Source organism: Anas platyrhynchos, chromosome 4 (assembly GCF_047663525.1).
Source record: "Anas platyrhynchos isolate ZD024472 breed Pekin duck chromosome 4, IASCAAS_PekinDuck_T2T, whole genome shotgun sequence".
Lineage (NCBI taxonomy): Eukaryota > Metazoa > Chordata > Aves > Anseriformes > Anatidae > Anas > Anas platyrhynchos.
The window spans coordinates 46,103,509-46,122,505 of NC_092590.1; the positions used below are offsets into that span (position 1 = coordinate 46,103,509).

Consider the following 18,997-nt stretch of genomic DNA (forward strand, 5'->3'; position numbering starts at 1 on the left):
GAAATACAGTTTACCTCTTACTGAATATGATGTGTCAAATGAATTATGAAATTCACAAGAAAGAAGAAACCTCTTATACGATCCAACCATCTCCCTGCAAGTCCAGGGCGGTTTCAAATGAAATGCAGGATTGGCAGAAGAGAGATTTATTGCCACAGTTTCTTAATTCTATATTTCATACTTTAGCAAGCTTTCCTATTGTGCTCCACATGGTGCTTTTAACAAGTTAAAAGCTATCAGTTTAACAAAAGTTTAGTCAAAAGTTATCTAAAAAGTAAAACGCAGTTGTCATCATGACACAGTGCTGAACAGTACTGCTTATATCCTGTGATGCTTTTCTTTTTTAATATATATATATAAAAAAAAAAGGATTCAAGGCAGGCTGCAGGCTTGGCACTTCCTGTGAAGGTCGGCACTCACCAGGGTGCACCTACACCGAAGCCGTAACTGAAATGCCCCCAGCTGTGGCATTGGCATGGCACGCACCTGGCAGCTCACCTGAATTGCCACTGCCAGCCTGAGCTGGTGGCTTATTCCCCACCTGCACATCCTTGGAGGTGATTCTTGCACATGAAACTGGTTTTGAAAGAAAGTCTTGGATGGCAGAAATCCCACAGAGTTTGCTGCTTCAGAAGGATGTGAAAAGAGCAGCAGGCTTGTCATTAATAGTAAAGCTGTCCTCAAGCATGCCTAACAGTAGCATCAAGTTGCTCAATTCCAAAACGCTGGTTAAAAGAAGAGTTATTCACCTGGCCACTATGTCTCACAAACACATATAGTCACGGCTCATATCAGAAATCTGCAAAAAGCAGTCCTGAGAGACCTGGAACTTGCAGTGCATTTACAATGACTTCGCTTGGGACTAAATGAAACGGGGAACATGTCAACTCTTTGTTCCAATTAAAACGTGAGGAGTTTTCTTGATCATGGAGACATCATTTTGCTGAATCACAGCCTAATGGCACTGAGTGTGTTGGGTAGTTCATGATCAGCCAGACAAATGACGATGGGCAAATAAACGGCAGCAATGGAATATGCCTTCAAGAATGGAACTTACCGGATACATCCTCTGTTATTCCTGCTGTCTAGGTAATAATATACATTAAATTGGAAGACATTTTAATCTTTAGGAATTAAATAAATAATCCTTGGATTTAGCAAGCTTAAACATGAACTTGATTTTCAGTGCATTAAATAATTCCATTGGTTACAGGGGAATTTTTATGCACATGGAGATCTCAAGAAATGCTGTAGGGTAACAACCTCAACTTTGACTAGGCCAGAAATGAGCTGGTATTAAAAGTCTGGCTTTGGCTGAAGGGATGAAGGCGATGAAATTCAGCTGAAATGCAGATTTCAACCCCCCTCAAAACTTTGAAACTGGGTCAGACCAATTTCCAATTAGCAGTTAGCGATTATGCAGGAAATCTCTTCCCCAGTGCAACAAATGTATAAAGAAAGGCAGGTTCACAAGACAGTATGTGAGTTTCTTGGTGGAGCTGTGGCATCCCTTTGCACTTCTGAGACAAAGAAAACAAGAGCAGCAACATGCTTTCCAAAATGGAACAGTATGGCTTCAAATAGCTAACTAGAGATCTTTTTAGTTCACGTTTATGATTCATTCCTTCTTCTCCAGGTTTCATGTACAAACCAGACATCTTGGAACAGAAACCTGACGAGTTATTTATGAAATCTGTTGCACATACAGAATTGGAGGAAGCTGACTGTTGCAGTACATATCCAGTCAGCTGGAACACATATAACGAAAACATTTTTGGGTTCAAAATAGCTACAAAATGTGGTACATCTCCAGGACTACCTGGCTGGATGCTTCATTTGCAGTTTTTGTTCCTCCACCTTTAATAGCAAATTCATTGCACGAGCTAAGGGATGTTCACTTAAGAGGAAGAGCCAGTAGACTCAGCTTCAGCACTGCACAGACAGACCTGTGTATAACTAAGTGCTAAGACATTTACAGTACAACATACAATGTCAAACATATTGTCATCCAAACGTGAATTTCTGAAAAATCCTAAATCTTAGTGAAAGAATTAAACATGTGGTAGAAGCCCCTACTATATCTTCATAAGTAAGGAAGGAGACACAAATATATAAACAAATTTCTAAAGGGCAACACAAGGAGGACACAAAATCCAAATGAACACTGTTATTCCATGAGCAGCTCAAACGAATGCAATGATAATGCCCTTATAAAAATAGGGCCAATTAATCTTTAAAAAGCCTCTAACAAAAGTTGAAAACTTTTTCCATAACGTAAGAGCGACTTTTTGGCTGTTATAGATCATCCTGAGTAAACCGGTTGAATTGCAAATGCGGAACATCATCTCAGGATAATGAAAAGAAAAACATTTTGCTCAGCACTGACGTTTATTGATCCAAAATAGACATTTTTGCCATTGTTTGAAGTAAGGGAAGTAATTAAAGTACGCAGACGCATTCTGATACCACCACGCTATTTCCTGTCCGTGTCAGTAACAAAACGCCTCTCCCACCGCCATGCACACTGTTCATTAACTCTCTGCAATAAACACCATACTTCCATATCACACATCTGAAAGTGTTCCTAAACTGTCAAGTTGGGCAAGAGCATTGCTCTATGCAAAAACAGCCAAGTCCAGTCAGGAAGCAGATTAATTTGAAACCCTTAATTAATGACTGAACATTTACACAGCCAAGATTTATGAGTTACAAGGAAGTAAGTCCAAAACATAACACTCCCTCCTGCATGCAAGCTCTCTTTGTAATGATAAACAATTAGCCTAGGGTAAGATAGTGTCTGAATTCACAAGTTCACTTTCTTTCTCCAACTTCCAAGCATTGACAGATGATAAATTGATTTCATGCTTTTTTTTTTCTCCACCTGGTCTTACATAAATACTGTTGTTAATAAACAGTTGTCAATGAATGCAAAATACAGATTTTTTTCTCAATATATAGAAACCAATAAGTTTCAAAAGATGATTTTTTTTTTTTTAGCTCACAAGAATACAAAAACAGTATGTAGAAAAGAAGAAGAAAAAAAATAAAAGATGACTTTAAAAGCTGACTGATCCAAAAAAGTCTCAGTTTTTCTTCCTTGAGTTTACTTCAGTGGATTCACAAATACTTTTGCAAATTTAGTAACACTGAATGTCAGCAATGAAGAGTAAGTTTTCAGTTTTGAACATTTTGATTATATTCCATTTTGGATCATAACCACTGTAACACTTTCTTCTGAAGAGAGCTGACTTTTTATTACGACGGGTGCTTACTGTATGAATATTAAAACAAGACTGCCCATTCTTCTTTGGAAGTCCTCAGGCCTCAGACTAGAGAAGTCATAATCAGGAAAGGTTTTGTTCACTCTTGTTTATACCAAATTACTGAACGCTTTTTTTTTCCTGCAAATTCTGTTTCGCTAATAAAGCAGTGCGGTTTGTTTCTCCCCCCCCAGATCACATATCATGTAAATAAGCAAAAATGACCACAGAAATGGCAAGATCCCATAGAGTGATAACACGTCTGCTCGCACGAGTCTGCAGCATGCCTGCATCCCCACAGACATGCTGTACGCCCCCCGACAAGGAAACTCCCCCAGACACCTCTCTTCATGTAAACAGCCACGACTGCAACCACTGAGCTAACCAAGAATGCAAGCACTATATGGGTTTGGGTCTTTTGTTTTTTTTGGTGTTTTTCTTTTTTTTTTTTCTTTTGCTTCCTCTCAGCAAAAGAGAGCTGTGCAGTGCACAACGTGAGCCCCAAGCCCTCACGGGCCAGGCTCACTCCCATGTGCTCTGGGCACCCCCATTAGGTGTGTGACTTTTGTTTTGGAAAGCAGAACCTGCCGCTGCAGCTCTGCAAGGGAAAATGCTTTGCACCTGTATTGAGAAAAAATCCCCAACAACCTGACTCCTGGCTTCTTCTGTTTGGTCCTTTCCTTCCATCTCAGCTGAGCGAAGAAAACCAGTCCTGGCAAGTGACAGTGGCTGCTGGAGAGAGATCAAGTTTTCCTGACACGGACTCACAAACACTTGGAAACATGCAGTGCACATACCCAGAATCTAGCCTAGGAGCTGGCTACATTATTTCCCCCCCTCCTTCATCAGTTTTTCATCAAACGGGAGCTCACTGGGAACAGTTCCGGAAAAAGACAAAGCTGGTTTATCCCAGTAAAACACAAAGGAAGACAAAAACGTACAAGACAAAACAGAAGACAGATTGCTACTCCCCCACCCCTTTCCCTCCAATGCTGTGCTTCGCTATGCAATGTAAGTAAAATAGTTATAGCCTACTTTTATGACAAATTAATTTTGTTCGCTAGGAAATGAAGTATGAAGCCAACCTCTGTAAATCATAACTAACCCCCTTCCCTAAAAAATGAAAAACCAACAACCCACCACCAAGAAAAACCCATCAAACAAAATCCAGAGCAGCCTTTTTAAACTGAGCAAAATGCTCTTAGTTCTCCTCCCCGACAATGGGGATGTCAAGACCAATTAACTACTGCAGTCATCTGGGGTTTTGCTCTGTTTTCTTCCATTGCAAGTGGTCAACCCAGCTCCCATGGCTCATTTCTCTACACACGGTGTCATAAACAAAGAAGACTACAACCTCGGAGTTGTTTTCTACCTGAGTATCCTTGATGTTTTCATTACTCAAAGCAGGGAGATGAAAGCTGAGACTGAGAACTAGGTAATAGTTTGAACCAGTTTAATTAAAAAGCAAAATGGTCCACAGGTCTGCATCTACCATGGCTAATAATTTGCTGCAGAGCTATTATTGTGCTGTTTCCATCTGCCAATAACAATTTAATCCTTCTGCCAAAGGCAATCAAACCTTTATGTATTTCCATATGTATTTTAGGGAAGCCATAAAAGATAAATTGGAAACAACAATTTCCAGTTTTTGATAGACAAAAATTTGAGCTAGAGTAGCACATACAGACATCAGCATTTCAGCAGTGCTAAGAAACTACTTGACAGCTTCTACTCCAGGCAATGGCTTGAATGCTAAGACCAAAGTTTTGTGCAAATGCAAAATCCTTGTTAGGATCCAAGTACAAAACACAAAGCCAGCTACAGATAATTCCCCTTAAAGTGCCTTCCTCAACAGGACTGCAACTCATGAAAACCCAATTTTCTCATTCTCAAGAAAACCCAAGGTTCAGGCACACTGTCAAAACAGAAGTTACATGACAAAAGGGAAAATTTTCCTGTTTGACATGTAGGTATGGCTGAAAATACTTGAAGGCTGCTTCCCTCTTCCTGCATTCTGCATCCATGACTACCTTAATCCTAACAACTTCTCAAACCGTTTCAGAATTACCGCTGAACAGCTTAATCTCACCAAGGAACCTGAAATTCCAACAGTGATATTGCTAACGTTTGTGGATAAAAAAGGAAAAGTAGAACAAAGCCTGATATTTCAAATATTCCTACCCCCAAGAAAAAAAAATCATGCCTAATCAAAACCCCTCTGAAAGAAATGGGATGACAGCAAGTTTGCAAGCTTGCGGTTGATGATACCCATTTATTTGGATGGTAATGATTAAAAAATATCACAGTTAAAATGTTAAAAACAAACAAACAAGCTTTCCAGTCACTGTAGTGTTAGTGATCATCTCTCCCAAAATAAACTCAACACTTACTTTATTGCAGTGAAGTTTTGTTTCGCTTATATGAGAAAGCAATGGAAGCAGAATAGCTGGTGCATGTTCTGTACAAATGTAGCTTTAATAATGACAGGTTTTAAGTCTGAAATTCAGTATATCTAATGTTCAAGATATTCAGAGTCTAATTTAGGCAGACTTACTGACTTTATTATTTTTCTATTATTTGTTTATTACAAGGCTCCAAATTTTCAGATGAAACAACTACTTCACTGATGACTGCAAAAGGCCAACATCTAATTTTACGTTTACACAAAGATACCACTATATATTCAAATATTTCAGTTCACACACACACACCTCTCCAATCTTTGCAGTTCAGTGAAGTGTAAACAGTTAGCGTTGTTATTAAAACACACGTTCTTCATTCACAGGAACAATACCCAGCTAGATTAATAAGCTTTTATTCCTGGGCTCTATTATTCCTCTGCCATTCATTAACATTTCTTCCACCTTGACGGCAATTTAGCTGGCACAGCACCAGCAACACAAGTAGGTCAGCACAAGGTGTTCCTCTGTATAGTTTCACAGGTTATAAACATCCTACCTGTGTTAGCCTTCAGGTAGTGCATTTAAATATTCCTAGTGCCAACTAAAATAATAATGAGAACTCTCCTGGATATTATTGTCCAAGAACTACCCTTGTTTACAGAGGACGGATTCTGTTAAGACTGACAAGGCAATTTTACCAGAGAAGCAGGGAGCCCTCTGCAGCTCTCCTGGCCGAGCTGATGCCTTGGTGCTGTCTCTGTGGGAAAGCCCCTTGCAATCCTCAGCATATCCAACGAGGAAAATGTACATACACGTAGAAAAAGCTAGACTGAACGCTGACAGTCAGACATTGCATACTATTAAAAGTAATCATAACAGAGACTTCAGCCAGCCAGGCATGCTTTAATCTCAGGATATGGGAAACAACAATAGAGATGTAAGAATATTTACTTTTTTTCCCTCCTGTTTATGAAAAAGATGAATACAAAACAGTGGTTTCACAGAAAATGATACTAAAAACTTTGGGCAGATCTTTTGCTAATGTACTAAGACATATTCAGTATTTACAACAACTTGTATACATTGAGAATCTGGCTCTGAAGTTGGGGCATAAGAGTCAAGGGTCAAGATTTCACTGTCTAGCAAATGCAATGGCAATGACTTTTTGCTCACTTTCTCTAATTTGTATGCCTTGTCTTATACTTTAGGACTTGAGTTGAGTCAAACTCAAAGCAGCAAGCTCCTTTCTAGCTCCATACTCAACTACACATCATAACTTACAAGATCAAGTGTCAGCACTACAGGCTTAAATCAAAAAGACAGATCACTGGGAGAAAATGTGTTAGATTTATTTTTCTTCCTTTTTTATTTTTAAACATAAAGGCAAACTCTAGCACTCTGCACTGATATGAGCCTTTATATTATGTAAATGAAAATACTTCAAAAGATATAAATAAATCAATGTTTTCAATTCCTTCCTGATGACTGTACATGCTGTTTTGACTCTGAATGTTACATACCCACATTTATGATTATTGGTGTATGGAAAGTGTGTGATATAAGCCACTGAAGAATAATCCCTGCTGTCAGATTGAAAAAAAAAAATAAAAGAAAAAGAAGAAAAAGAAAAATGAATTAAATTAGAAGTTGCTAGAAATAACTCACAGGCAAAAAATAAAACTAAAAGAAAACAATAGCAGTAGCCTAAAGAGACATTTTTTCCTTCAGGAATGAATTCCCATCTGCTTTTAAAGAGCAACATGTTTTTCCATTACTGGAGTCACAGCCAAGAACAGGACAATAAAGCAGCAAAGCCACAGGCAAGAGTAGAGGGCAAGTGAAGCTGGCTGACAGAGTATCAGTCAAGGTCCCTCTTTTATACGCCTCTGCTGTAGTGACAGCTGAGCAGCACCCCGCTGTGCTGGCAACACACTTCCCTCGCTATCCGCAGCAAAGTGGAGCTCCTGGTAACTCTGCTGCATAAAAGGTGCCCTGGAAAAGTGAGGGGAAAGGAAAGAGAAGGAAAAGGCAAATGGTATAGCCAGCAGGCCATGCTCAGCAGTGGCTGTCCCCTGCAGCCTCGGCTTTTTTGGTGAAATTACCACATTTAGCAGTAGCTCCCTAAAAGCTCATGACAAGGGAGCAGCTCTGCCGACTGAGGACTGCTTGCCCCGTGCACCACAGGTGCTCGTGTTGCAGGCTCTCCATCCAGACGGGCGTGCAACACAAATCAACCCTGCAAAGGCACGGCGAGCATAAATGCAAATCCAAGTACCCCTGTATAGAATCTGGGCAGACAACACCATTAAAACAGTTAACTAAGACTGAAATTAGCTCTAGAGGTCCCTGCACCCCAAGGGGTTCGGCAATTACAGAATCCAAACGTTCAGCTCTTTGGACTCAAATCCCAGGTCTGAGAAGCAGGCTAAGTTTTATACCTAAATGTTGCTCAGTGCACACTCAGGGGCTCATTCAAATTCCCTCTGGCATTTTCCCCAAGTTCCTCTAAGGATGGCTGTTCTTTGAGCTGTTTAGGAAGCAGTGTCGACGGTATCCTCCTGAGCTGTTAATGGGTCTGACCTTTTCAGAAACGCTAATGTCCCTTCAGCCAGATGCATTAAATCTCCTCTGCTTGATTAAACTATTAGCAAATCATTATCTCACTGAAGGATAAAATGTTCTTTCCCAGATGAGCAAGCCATGCATAAATTTTAGTGCAAACACTCTTCTGTATACCAAGCCCTACATTTTGCATAAACATGCCAATTTGCAACCCCGTTTTATATATCCATGCGATGAAAGCATTCAGGAGGAACACAGATCTTTTTTGGGTCTCGGCTGACACAAGACATGATGAAAATCAGCCCGCTTAGGGCGAACAATTCCCAGCCCCATCTCTGCAAAACACGGGAACGGAACCAGATCTTTCTGCAGCGGCTACCGAGGAGAACGGGGAGACGCGGCGCAATGCCACGACACCCTTGTGCCGATGAGTGATTACCCAGGCACTCACACTGCCCTCGTTCCCAGTCTGTCCAAGCACATTTTGCACGTACAAGGTTCTTGCGAGACCGGCAGTAAGCAAAATCCCATGGGAAGTCCTGTGTAGTTAGTTATTTCCTTTCAAGTGATTCATCTCGTTTATACCAAACACTGACACTCGGAAAACACTTTGAATGCCAGGTATTTCCTCACCTTCCAGCCACCTGTGCCAAACACATCCTTGGTGCTGATAAACGTGTGTAGGAAGGTGGTGATCCCTTATTACCCACACTGGATGAAGGCTGAGTCTCTTTTCCACACCCACCCACACAAAAATGTTCACTTTTCAATGAGTGATATAAATTAATAGATCCTACGCATCAATCCAAGAGAAGCTTCGGAGGTTCATCTGAGGCCTTAATCTTGCTGTGTTTCAATTTGATGGTGTCCTTCATTTTGAAAGTTGCAATTCAGGATAATACTGTGCCCTGACGTGAGGATAAGCAGGACTCCTTCAGATGGCAAGGCCATCCAGAAGTGTCCAGCAAGAGTCACTTGAGCCACGGATGCTTTAACTACCAACACATATTTTAAAATCATACGTTTCTGATAAGACACAAGGTTTTTCTTTTTCTCTTTTGTGTGTGTGTGTGTGTGTGTGTGTGTGTTTGTATATATGTATCTTAGAAGCTAAAAATTTGAGGGTCCAGTCCCAAGCTTGATATGTTAAGCACTTTCAACACCTGTTGAAGTCAATGGGAATTGAACATGCTCTGCATCTAGCATAATTAAGCACAAAAGGAACAAACATCCTCGTGCTTAAAAATGAAAACCACGAGCTTTAGCTAAGATATGATTTCCAGAGTCACAGAACCTTTACTCTTGCCTTTTTTTTCCCCTGAAGTCTGTCTTTGTAGGCTGCTACATGTATATAGGACTAGATCCATTGCCCTTAAAAAATGTTAACTAGAAAGCTTTTCCCCTAAATTTGGAAGATCTTTTCCTTCATGGCAAGCTAGATATAAAGAAGATAACACATCGTAATTTGCCAGCTGTCTTGCCTTTCCTATATCTAAGCCCTCCCTCACCTCTATTTAAGATGCACTTTAGGAAAGAGAGACTGTTTTCTTCCCAATCTCTTAAAGCCTTGTTTGCCATCCCACACACCTATAAAGGAATACATCCTCACTTCTTTTGTAGTTGCTGGCTTCCTGTGTGAGAAAGAGAGGAACTTTGGAAGGTTTTGGTTGTTTTGGGTGTTTGGTTTCTTTTAAATTTGTAGTTTAAATATGTCAGTATCTGATAAACAAGTACATGTATGTTTTGAAATAAATATTTTCATAGTCAAAGGCTTCAGTTGATTAGAGCTAGTGTGCTGCTGCAAAGATACTTTTTTGGCATCAACCGTGCACTCATTTGAGCCAGAGCAAACGTTCATTAGATTTTTTTTTTTTTTTTTCCTCTCTGTGTTCCCATTGAGAGTTATTGCAAAGTGAGAAAGATATTTTTTACATTAACTATTCTACTTCGACTAAGAACCAGTGAAAGATTTACAGGTTCCCAGGTTCCCGCTTTACTATTGTTTCCTGTAAGCATGGAAACTGATAATACTATAGAAACAATGTCAGCCTCTGCTTTCACCATGACCTGCTTTCCACCAATTTAAAACCCGCCGGTCCCATTAGCTTATTTTTACAACCACACTTGTCTTAAGAATATTACAATGATATCCAGAATATTTAAATTTTATTATTTCTAACCATCTTTAAACTCAACTCAGCACTTGGTTTCAGTTTCTACCTAAAACCTCCCTCTCTGTACTGCTTTCACTACAGTAACAAAAACATAATCTGACAGGGGCTGACATAATAAAAGAAGGTCCATCACTCTACTGGGTTTATTTTCCTTTTTATTTACCATCTACTTACTAGAATAAAATATTTCTACAGTGGTGAAACAGGGTCTTAGTCCCTTGTTCATCCCTTTTCACAAATTAAACTCTTAAGGATTTGAGGTAAGGAATGCTCCTTTCATTTCATTTGCAAATTATACCTTTTTTTTTTCTTCACAACACAAATCTAATAAAGACATCAGTCTTTGTATATATAAAGGCTGGTGTCCTTCCTCTTGGCCAAACCATGTTCCAACTTTAACCTTTTTTCTAACCTTTAAAAAAAATTTGAGATAATGTATAATTTAAAAATCACATGACAAGCAATTTCCTACCAGATTCTGTCCATGTGATTGTGTCCATTTTTACACAAGAAGTGCTTTAGAATCACAGAATCATTTATGTTGGAAAAAACCCTTGAGATCAAATCCAGCCACCACCTGACACTACCAAGTCCACCAGTAAACCACATCCCTAAGCACCGTGCTCACACAGCTCTTACATACCTCCAGGGGTGGAGACTCCACCACCTCTGGGCTGCTTGTTCCAGCACCTGACCACCCTCTCTGTGAAGAAATTCTTCCTGCTATCCAATCTAAACCTCCCCTGGTGCAAAATGAGGCTGTTGCTTCACGTCCTATCACTCATCACCTGAGAAAAGAGAGTGATGCATACCTCATGGCAACCTCCCTTCATGTAGTCCTAGAGGGTGATGAGGCTCCCCTCAGCCTCCTTTTCTCCAGACTAACACCCCCAGTTCCCTCAGACACTCCTCATATGCCTCTGAGGCATACTGAGACTATTGGCATTTTCTACTGTAACAGAGAACAGCCATTAAGCATGAAAAATCTAAACTGATCCCCAAGTGAAGAAGGTAGAGCCCCTGAGGTTTTGGAAGACCCATATTCTGTAATGCAAGCTAGCTGGAGTGACATCATGACAGGAAACTAATGAGACCCAAAGAACTCACTTTACTTGCACTTCGTTTGTAAATGCTCCTGTGCTTGTATCTTTAATCATACTTTACAGAAACATGATAAGAAATGAGCCAGATAAAACTACTCAACATGAATTATAGGAGCTCTAGATCATTCAGCTATGATCTGACTGAACAATCTCTGGATGAAGACATCTCAAAACTATTAAAAATAATCTTCAGTTATATAAAGGTACAATTTTGCTCTAAAAAAAATGCAGAAACACTAGAATTAATTTATAAAAGTTTTGAAGCAGCAAGATATTTGCTGCTTTAACCATTTTCATTACTCTCAAGGACAAGAGATTTCTCCTCCATGCCTACCAGAGCTCCTTGCTAATGCTACCGCATCAGCAGAGGAGAATGAGGCCGATAGCACAGCACAGCACAGCCTCTAGCTGAACCGTGCCTGGTGGCAGCTGCCTCAGCATGGCCTTCAGTGGAAATATCCTAGAAAAAAAAAAACAGGGGCAAGACCAGCTCTGACTCTTCCACCACTACACAGGAGAAACCCCCTGGCCAGCATGTAAGAGCTAACAGGCTGTACAGTTACTGTAGACACGTCCGCACAGCAAACAGACCTACCCTGTGCAAGGCTCCGGTTGCGCTAACAAGAGGTTGAGGCAGTCCTGGGAAAAGGCAGATGCCTTCAGGGTAGCCAAAGAAGTTGCCAGAGTGGGTGGATGGCATGCTCCTTGGTGGCAATATCAGCTCCGAGGCCAAACCTTACTATTTAGAAACTTCTAAAAACTATTTCTCACTGTCCTGATTTACAGATTTCAGGTATCCATGAAGGTGAGCCTTAAGCATCACTGCAAAGCAGAGCTATCGAGATGCCAGCATGCATTTCAGAAGGGCCTGGAAATAAAGATCAAGTGCAAATCCAAATATTTCTAGAAAGCTGAAGCTTCGTTTGACCTATCCAATTTGTATAATAAAAGCTAACTGTACAGACATTGGTCCACCAATACACTTTTTTTTAAACATTAGACTTCACCTGCACTTGAGAGAAGGGAATTCTAATTCACCCTCATAAATTATCTTCCATCTTCTCTCAAATGAAACAGTGGGAAGTAAACACCCTATTTTGCTATCTCGATATATCTTTAACGTACTCATTAAGATAAACATACATCCAGCAGGTGAATAGAGATAACTGGTCATAAGTGATGACAGGCAAAAATATACACGTATCTGATCTGAAAAATTGCCAAGTTGGAAGCCAGATGCGTACTAAACTATCCACTTTACTTGCTGTTTATTCAGCTCATGGTAGGAGGATTCAACGTATCTTTACGTGAAACTCCCTATTTACACAGCATCTTCTAGTCACAGAACTAAGCATTTTCCATTCCTTTTCCAAACAAAGGGTATAACAGTGGAATGGGAACTTGCCATTCAACAGCGGAAACTATTTCTAAAGCTGGGAAGCTGGAGACACTAGGAAGAAAAGGCTTTAATGAAACTGGCCACTGTGCGTGCCAACTGTCAAGACTTTTTATATATTCTTCCAAGGAACACTGACTGAGGCTTTTTCTGTGTTTACTCTTTACATCCCAATTATTATAACTCTTTGAATGATGCCAAAGAACAAAATTCATGAGAAATGCCATATTAGAAACAGGCAGGCTTTTTTCCCCTGCAACTAGTCTGTACTTGTACTCAATGACCCATTAACTTATTTTTGGTTCTGTAGAAAGCCAGCACCAAGACATTTGCGACTCATTATCTAAGCTAAGCACAGGAATTCACCACTAGAGCCTCGGCTGACCCAGATCCAAAGGAAATCCCCATATGCTTGGAATTTCTGAAATACAAGCATTACAGTTGTTGCCTGGTAAGAAAACAGTTTCCATACACAACAGAGGATATGTTTACATTTATGTTTTTGGAGGCTTATATCTTGGCCAGAAGCAGGCAAATTTTCCCAGGGCAGCAAAACTCTTATCACTGACATCGGGGTAAAAACCTAGTAATGTTTCAAGTCACTACTCTTCAGCACAGAGGCAGTGTAGCTACAACAGTTCCCTAGACCAACATTTAAGCCTGCAATAAGAAGTTGATTACTGCCTTCTTTTTTTTTTTTTTCATTATAAGATCCCACATTCTGTTGCAAATAGAAGTCCTACACAAAAAAAGTTTTGCTCACTGCTTTGCCTTTGAAGTCCTACACAAAACAGCTTTGCTCACTGCGTTGCCCCCATTCATTTGTCCCCAGAGCACAGTTTGTCCTGTGCTGCGGAGGAGGAAGGCTGTAGTGGATTTGACTTTGGTCCCTGCCCTTACACAGCTTCCTGGAACAAGCCTGGAGGCTTGTCTGGACACCACAGCTGCACATGGCAAGGTCTGACCCCATTCCTTTGACTTGGAGAAGCAGTCACAGCAGTGTCCTCACCAGGCAGAGGTTACTTGTGGACAGTGCAGCATTGTAAAACATACCACCATTTATGTGGTAGCTAAATGTCTTCCCTGGAAGACATACAGCATAGCCAATGGCCAGTCAGTTGAGAAGGGACATCAATATCACAGAGGAGTCATGCAAATGCTTCAGAGTCTCCCCCTCTTTTGAACCAAGCCAAAGCTTTAGCTTTGCCCTTGTAAACAGCACACAGAAAGATGGAGGAAGCTAAGGAAAGCAAATCACATTTTCCACTCTGCTATGGAAAAAGTAAAAGGTGACTATGTAATTAGAGATGGTACGATAATGCATTCACTAGGACTGGCTACGGTAAGGTGGAAACATTAACTCCAGTATCTCATACCTTTTAAGAGGTTGAGTTGGCAACCTTAATGACATTCTCTGAATTTTTGAAGTAAAACAATTACTTTCAATTAATCAAAATGAAGAAAACATGAAATATTCTTCCATGAGGCACTGCCATGAAAAATATTCAGGGGCCACTATGCTGACCACTAACTATAATTACCGGGCAGCAGCATCTGAAGAAGTTTCTCCCCCTACCCAGGACAGGACGTAACAGCCTGACATCCTTTGTCAGAAGCTACTAACTGACAACAATGAGCTATAACAGTAAGTGCTGCTGTGAGCTCTTGATTATATGGAACAGGAAAATACAAGCATAAAAGTGACCTGTGACTCCTTTACAATTCCCTTATGCTGTCTGAGAATCGTCTCTTCTACCTCAATCTGAGTCTGTTTGCCACAATCCTAAATCATAGAATGCAAAAGGGTCCCTCAATGGGGATGTAGGGAGGCCCAGTTGAACTGTGTGGGCAGCTGGGAACATTTGCCCCCATCTCCCTGCACTCATCCTGGCAGCACACCCTTAAAAGAGCTACCCATGACCTTACTATGGCTCACCCTTTCCCTGGCAGCAGTACTCTGATGGAGATCTTGAAAGAAAAACAAAATAAACAAACAAACAAAAACACAAACACAGGTCTTATTCTGTTTTCTGAGCAAAAACACAGAAATCATGGTGTACTCTGTCAAACAGTCTTTCTTATAATTCTCCCCACCACTTAGAGTAGACTTAAGGAATGATACTTGGATGATGCTCTATTGCAGTTTTAAAAACACCATTTTGTGCATTGACTCTGTGGCCACGACTATACAGAAAGCTTTACCTCTGCTCCTGAATATCTGTGTGTGTGCTGAACGAGCTCCACCAAGCAGACTTCCTCACTGACTGGCATAGACCGAAAATTAAGTTTGAAGATCTCCTCGCGAGTGGCTGCATCTGGCAATGGCACATAGATAATTCTGTCTATTCTTCCTGGTCTCAGCAAGGCCTGCAATGAAAATGTCACAGGAAAAGTTATAACAAATGACACATCACATCAATAAAGTAAAAAAAAAACATAAGTTGATTAAAAACAATAACAAAAAAACACACAACAATTTCAGCAGAAGCAAAGAACTGCACAAGAACAATCAAGCTTATGTGCACAAGGGGTTGTTCTCTTATGCAAAAATGAATCAGTCACTGAAAAGACAGTAATGCTATTCAGCTTGTGAAATATCAGTTTATGGAAAAAAGGCATCATAAAGGAACTATAGTCATTTTCCTAAAATAATAATTTTAGGCTTGTTGCAAGGTGCGCTGGAATGTTAGGACTTGGCAAAAGGACAGGTGGCAATGGACATATCCCAAGTTCAGATCTTCAATCAAGCCAACAAGCAGAGGAAAAAGAAATTGAAGTAAAGCTTACATTCTGTATTCATGTTGATTTATCCCACATTATTAGTGCTGTATACAGAAGAGCAGATTACTCTGTCAGGTTTTCACACACAGTAAGGTAATGATAAACAGAGGCCAGAGATATTTCAAAAAGGGAAAGAAAAAAAAAACACAAACACAAAACAAAACACCACAGACATGCAAAAGCATTATAGTTTAACACATTTTGGCATCAGGTTTGGACTGTCAGAAGAACCCTTCTGTGCCACAAGAGTTGAAAATTCAATAGTTGAAATTAATAGGTACAAGGTAAGGCCCCAGCTTTACAGCCTCATATATGTATATGGGATGACGACCACAAAGGGCAGCTTTAAAGGGTTCAGACTGGTCTGGAGGAAAAATCTCTTCTCTAGGGGAGAAGTGTGGCCTTGGGGCAGGTCATTGGGGAGGCTGCAGAAACTCTGTCCTTGAGGTTTTGGAGGCTTGGCTTAGATGAAGCCAAGCCATCCCTGGCCTGTGCTGGTGCCGTGCTGGGTGAGTGGGGGGGCTACAAGGCCTCTGGAAGCCCCCTTCAATCAAGCTGCCTGTGATTCTATGGTTTCTGGACTGGCTCAAAAAGTAAACATTATCTATATATAAAGCAATTATATCTGATACGTAGGAGAAGCCAAGCTCTTAGATTTATGAGATGAGAGGAAGCTCGTGTCCCTGTATTTCTAAAAATCTCCAAGATTTTTTAAAAACTGTCTCCAGTAAAAAAATAAAATAAAAATCCTCCCAGTCTTTCCTACTTGACATTTGACAAAAAAATGTGCATTGCAAATGTGCATAAATAGTATTTAAAAAGTATTTTTAAAAACTAAACAATGTTTATAAGATTCAGCATGTAACCTAAATTGTTTTTATGTTATGGTTCTCCCTTGGGCAGAGTAGTTTGAGTTCCAGATGACTAGAGATATTGCATGGCTGTCCTGGGCTGTCAGCCAATAAGTCTTTTCCCAGCCTGATCATGTCAGTGAAAGTCATGCTGAAAAAATAGTAGGAAAGAGCTTTCCTTCCTGCACAGCATTGATCAAGTTAACACCCTTCCTAGAGTTTCTTTAAAAAGACTGTTGTGGTGCTTCAGAGTGGAAAAATGTATCCTGAATGTTAAGAGATGTCTTGTTATTTTTAAAACAGAATGTGAAAACGTTCAGCAGAAAGTGCACAGCTCTGAGTGTTTCATTGAGCTACGCAGCAAAAGAGCAAGGCTCCACAGGGAAGCCTAAAGGCCTGTATTTAGCCCAGTACCCCATCTCTGGCAATGGCCAATGCTGGATCCCTTCAAAAAAAGAGTGAGAAGCCAGCCAGCCACCCATGTTTCCTTATCAGACAGTGCTGCTTGCCACAGCACTCTTGGTATAGCCACTGAACAACTCGACACACTAATGGTAGCTCAACCAGTGTGTAATTTGGTGTCTAAGCCATACATTTATCGAGATGTTGCCATTTTTTGCCAACAAACTTGAAAGGGAAATTTACATGCTTCAAGACTAGGCTTGGAGGGAGCGGAATTATACTGCAATTGCATTCTGCGTGCTCTTAAGGAAATGCCCATAGCAAATTCTGTTATTTAGAAGAAACATGAAATGCTCACAAGAATACAGTGGTACACCTCTTTTAAGTCAAAGCAGGTTTAATCAGGAAGCCTAGATAATTAGACCATTTTCTAAAGACAGCTTAGCTCACACTAATGAATGACCATGGCTGCGCAAGGGGGACAGAGAAGTGTTTGATGGGAAGCAAGTCTGACCAGCTGGGACCGAGAGCTGGAGCTAGCAGCTTTCTGCTGAGATACAGGCTCTTAACAGGATGCAGCACCCAATCTTACAAAGCACAATTGCAGATGTCAAAAAAGTAATATATTTTTTTCCTCAGTTATTTAAATTGGGATTTCTCCAGTTTGTCCCAAATGCTTTGTGTTTTCTATATACGGTCTTAGTTGGAGGCCCGAGTTTAAAACATGCTATCATTACTTTTTGTTACAGTCAGGCCTAGGGACCTTATCCAAGACAGCCAGATGTGCTGGGAACCCTACAAAAAAAGCACAAGGCAGCCTCTGTAGCACTTCCTGCTTAAATAGACATAGACAAAAAGGAGGGGAGAGAAAACATTTGGTAACCTGACTTGAGAGAAGAGTCAAATTTCCGCTTACTTCCAAACAGAAAAACAGATTCCGCCGAGAACTGGTCTCTACCAGCCCTCATGACAGGACAGGCAGATGGGGAAACCTGGAAGACCCTGGGCACTGCCCAACTGCTCCTCGCTTCGCTGTTGCATTGCTTTTCCCTTGGGCAAGCTCCAGAGGAGCTAAGAGCAGAGGGAGAGGCCACAGGTGGGCTGCAGAGCTGGTGGGCTGCCCGCTGGTCTGAAAGCACACAGAGCAATGTCAAACCAAGGCCGTTCTTGTTTGCAGGCCATCGTCTCATCCTCCTGGGCTAGATGTTGAGGTGTCTGTGTACTGCTCACTGACTTATTTTCCTTTTTTGCTCAAAATAACACAGAAATCAGAACTGAACTGCACATAGAGGTTGGCACTAAGGGAATAAGATCTCTTTCTTGATGTTTTTGCGCTCTGTTGAAGTTTCTCTTGGAGGAAAATGAGCTCCTTCTATGTTGCTTAGCGAAGCCTATTGTAGCATTTGGTACCCACATCTGCAGTACCTTTAACACTGAGGCCTTTATGGAGGGTGGCACCTTCTTCCTCAGCGCCACTTTATCTGCAGAAATAAAGAAGGTGTTTGGAGGTGGCTGCTCCCAGTGCTAGGACTGACAGGCCATTCATGAAGACAGACTTTCCATCTTGCAGCTTGCTCATTGGAAACAGCACAGGGAGCAACAAGCACACCCAGGTCACCTGAGGACCACCCCACCACCCTCAGGGGGCAGCAGGCACGGTGGCATGGGGACCCACCACTGACCACAGGCTGGTGGTGAAGCCACCTGGAATTGACCTTCGTTGCTGAGCCAGAGGAGGAGAAATTTGGCAAGATAAGGTGGCAGCAGCAGCAGCAGGAGTGAGGCTTGGCTGTCTGTGCAAGAGGAGAGGAGAGGAGAGGCAGCTGGGGGAGGGTGAAGAGTTGAAGCGGGGCTGCAGGTTCGGGCAGATATGAGCTGCTGGGAGTACAAAATTAACTGCTTGCGGCTGGGAGATGCAAAACTGATTTGAGGCTAGGAGCACACAGAAGGTGGGAAGTTGATGGGGCCAAAATTAATTGATGTGTGCGCAGAGCTACATAATTCACTGATGTTGAGATGTGAGGGTTGCATAATTTATGTAGGCCAGGAAAGGGCACAAAATTAAG

At 41.1% G+C, this 18,997-nt stretch overlaps 1 protein-coding gene across 2 annotated transcripts in view; it reads right to left on the minus strand.

Annotated features, from left to right (window-relative positions):
- AFG2A (AFG2 AAA ATPase homolog A) overlaps positions 1 to 18,997 on the minus strand; it is a 189,157-nt gene that overhangs the window by 21,098 nt on the left and 149,062 nt on the right. For both annotated transcript variants that reach the window (XM_027456823.3, XM_027456824.3), the window contains exon 15: positions 15,100 to 15,264. In XM_027456823.3, the coding sequence (XP_027312624.3) occupies positions 15,100 to 15,264 (165 nt within the window). The remainder of the gene's footprint in view (positions 1 to 15,099; positions 15,265 to 18,997) is intronic.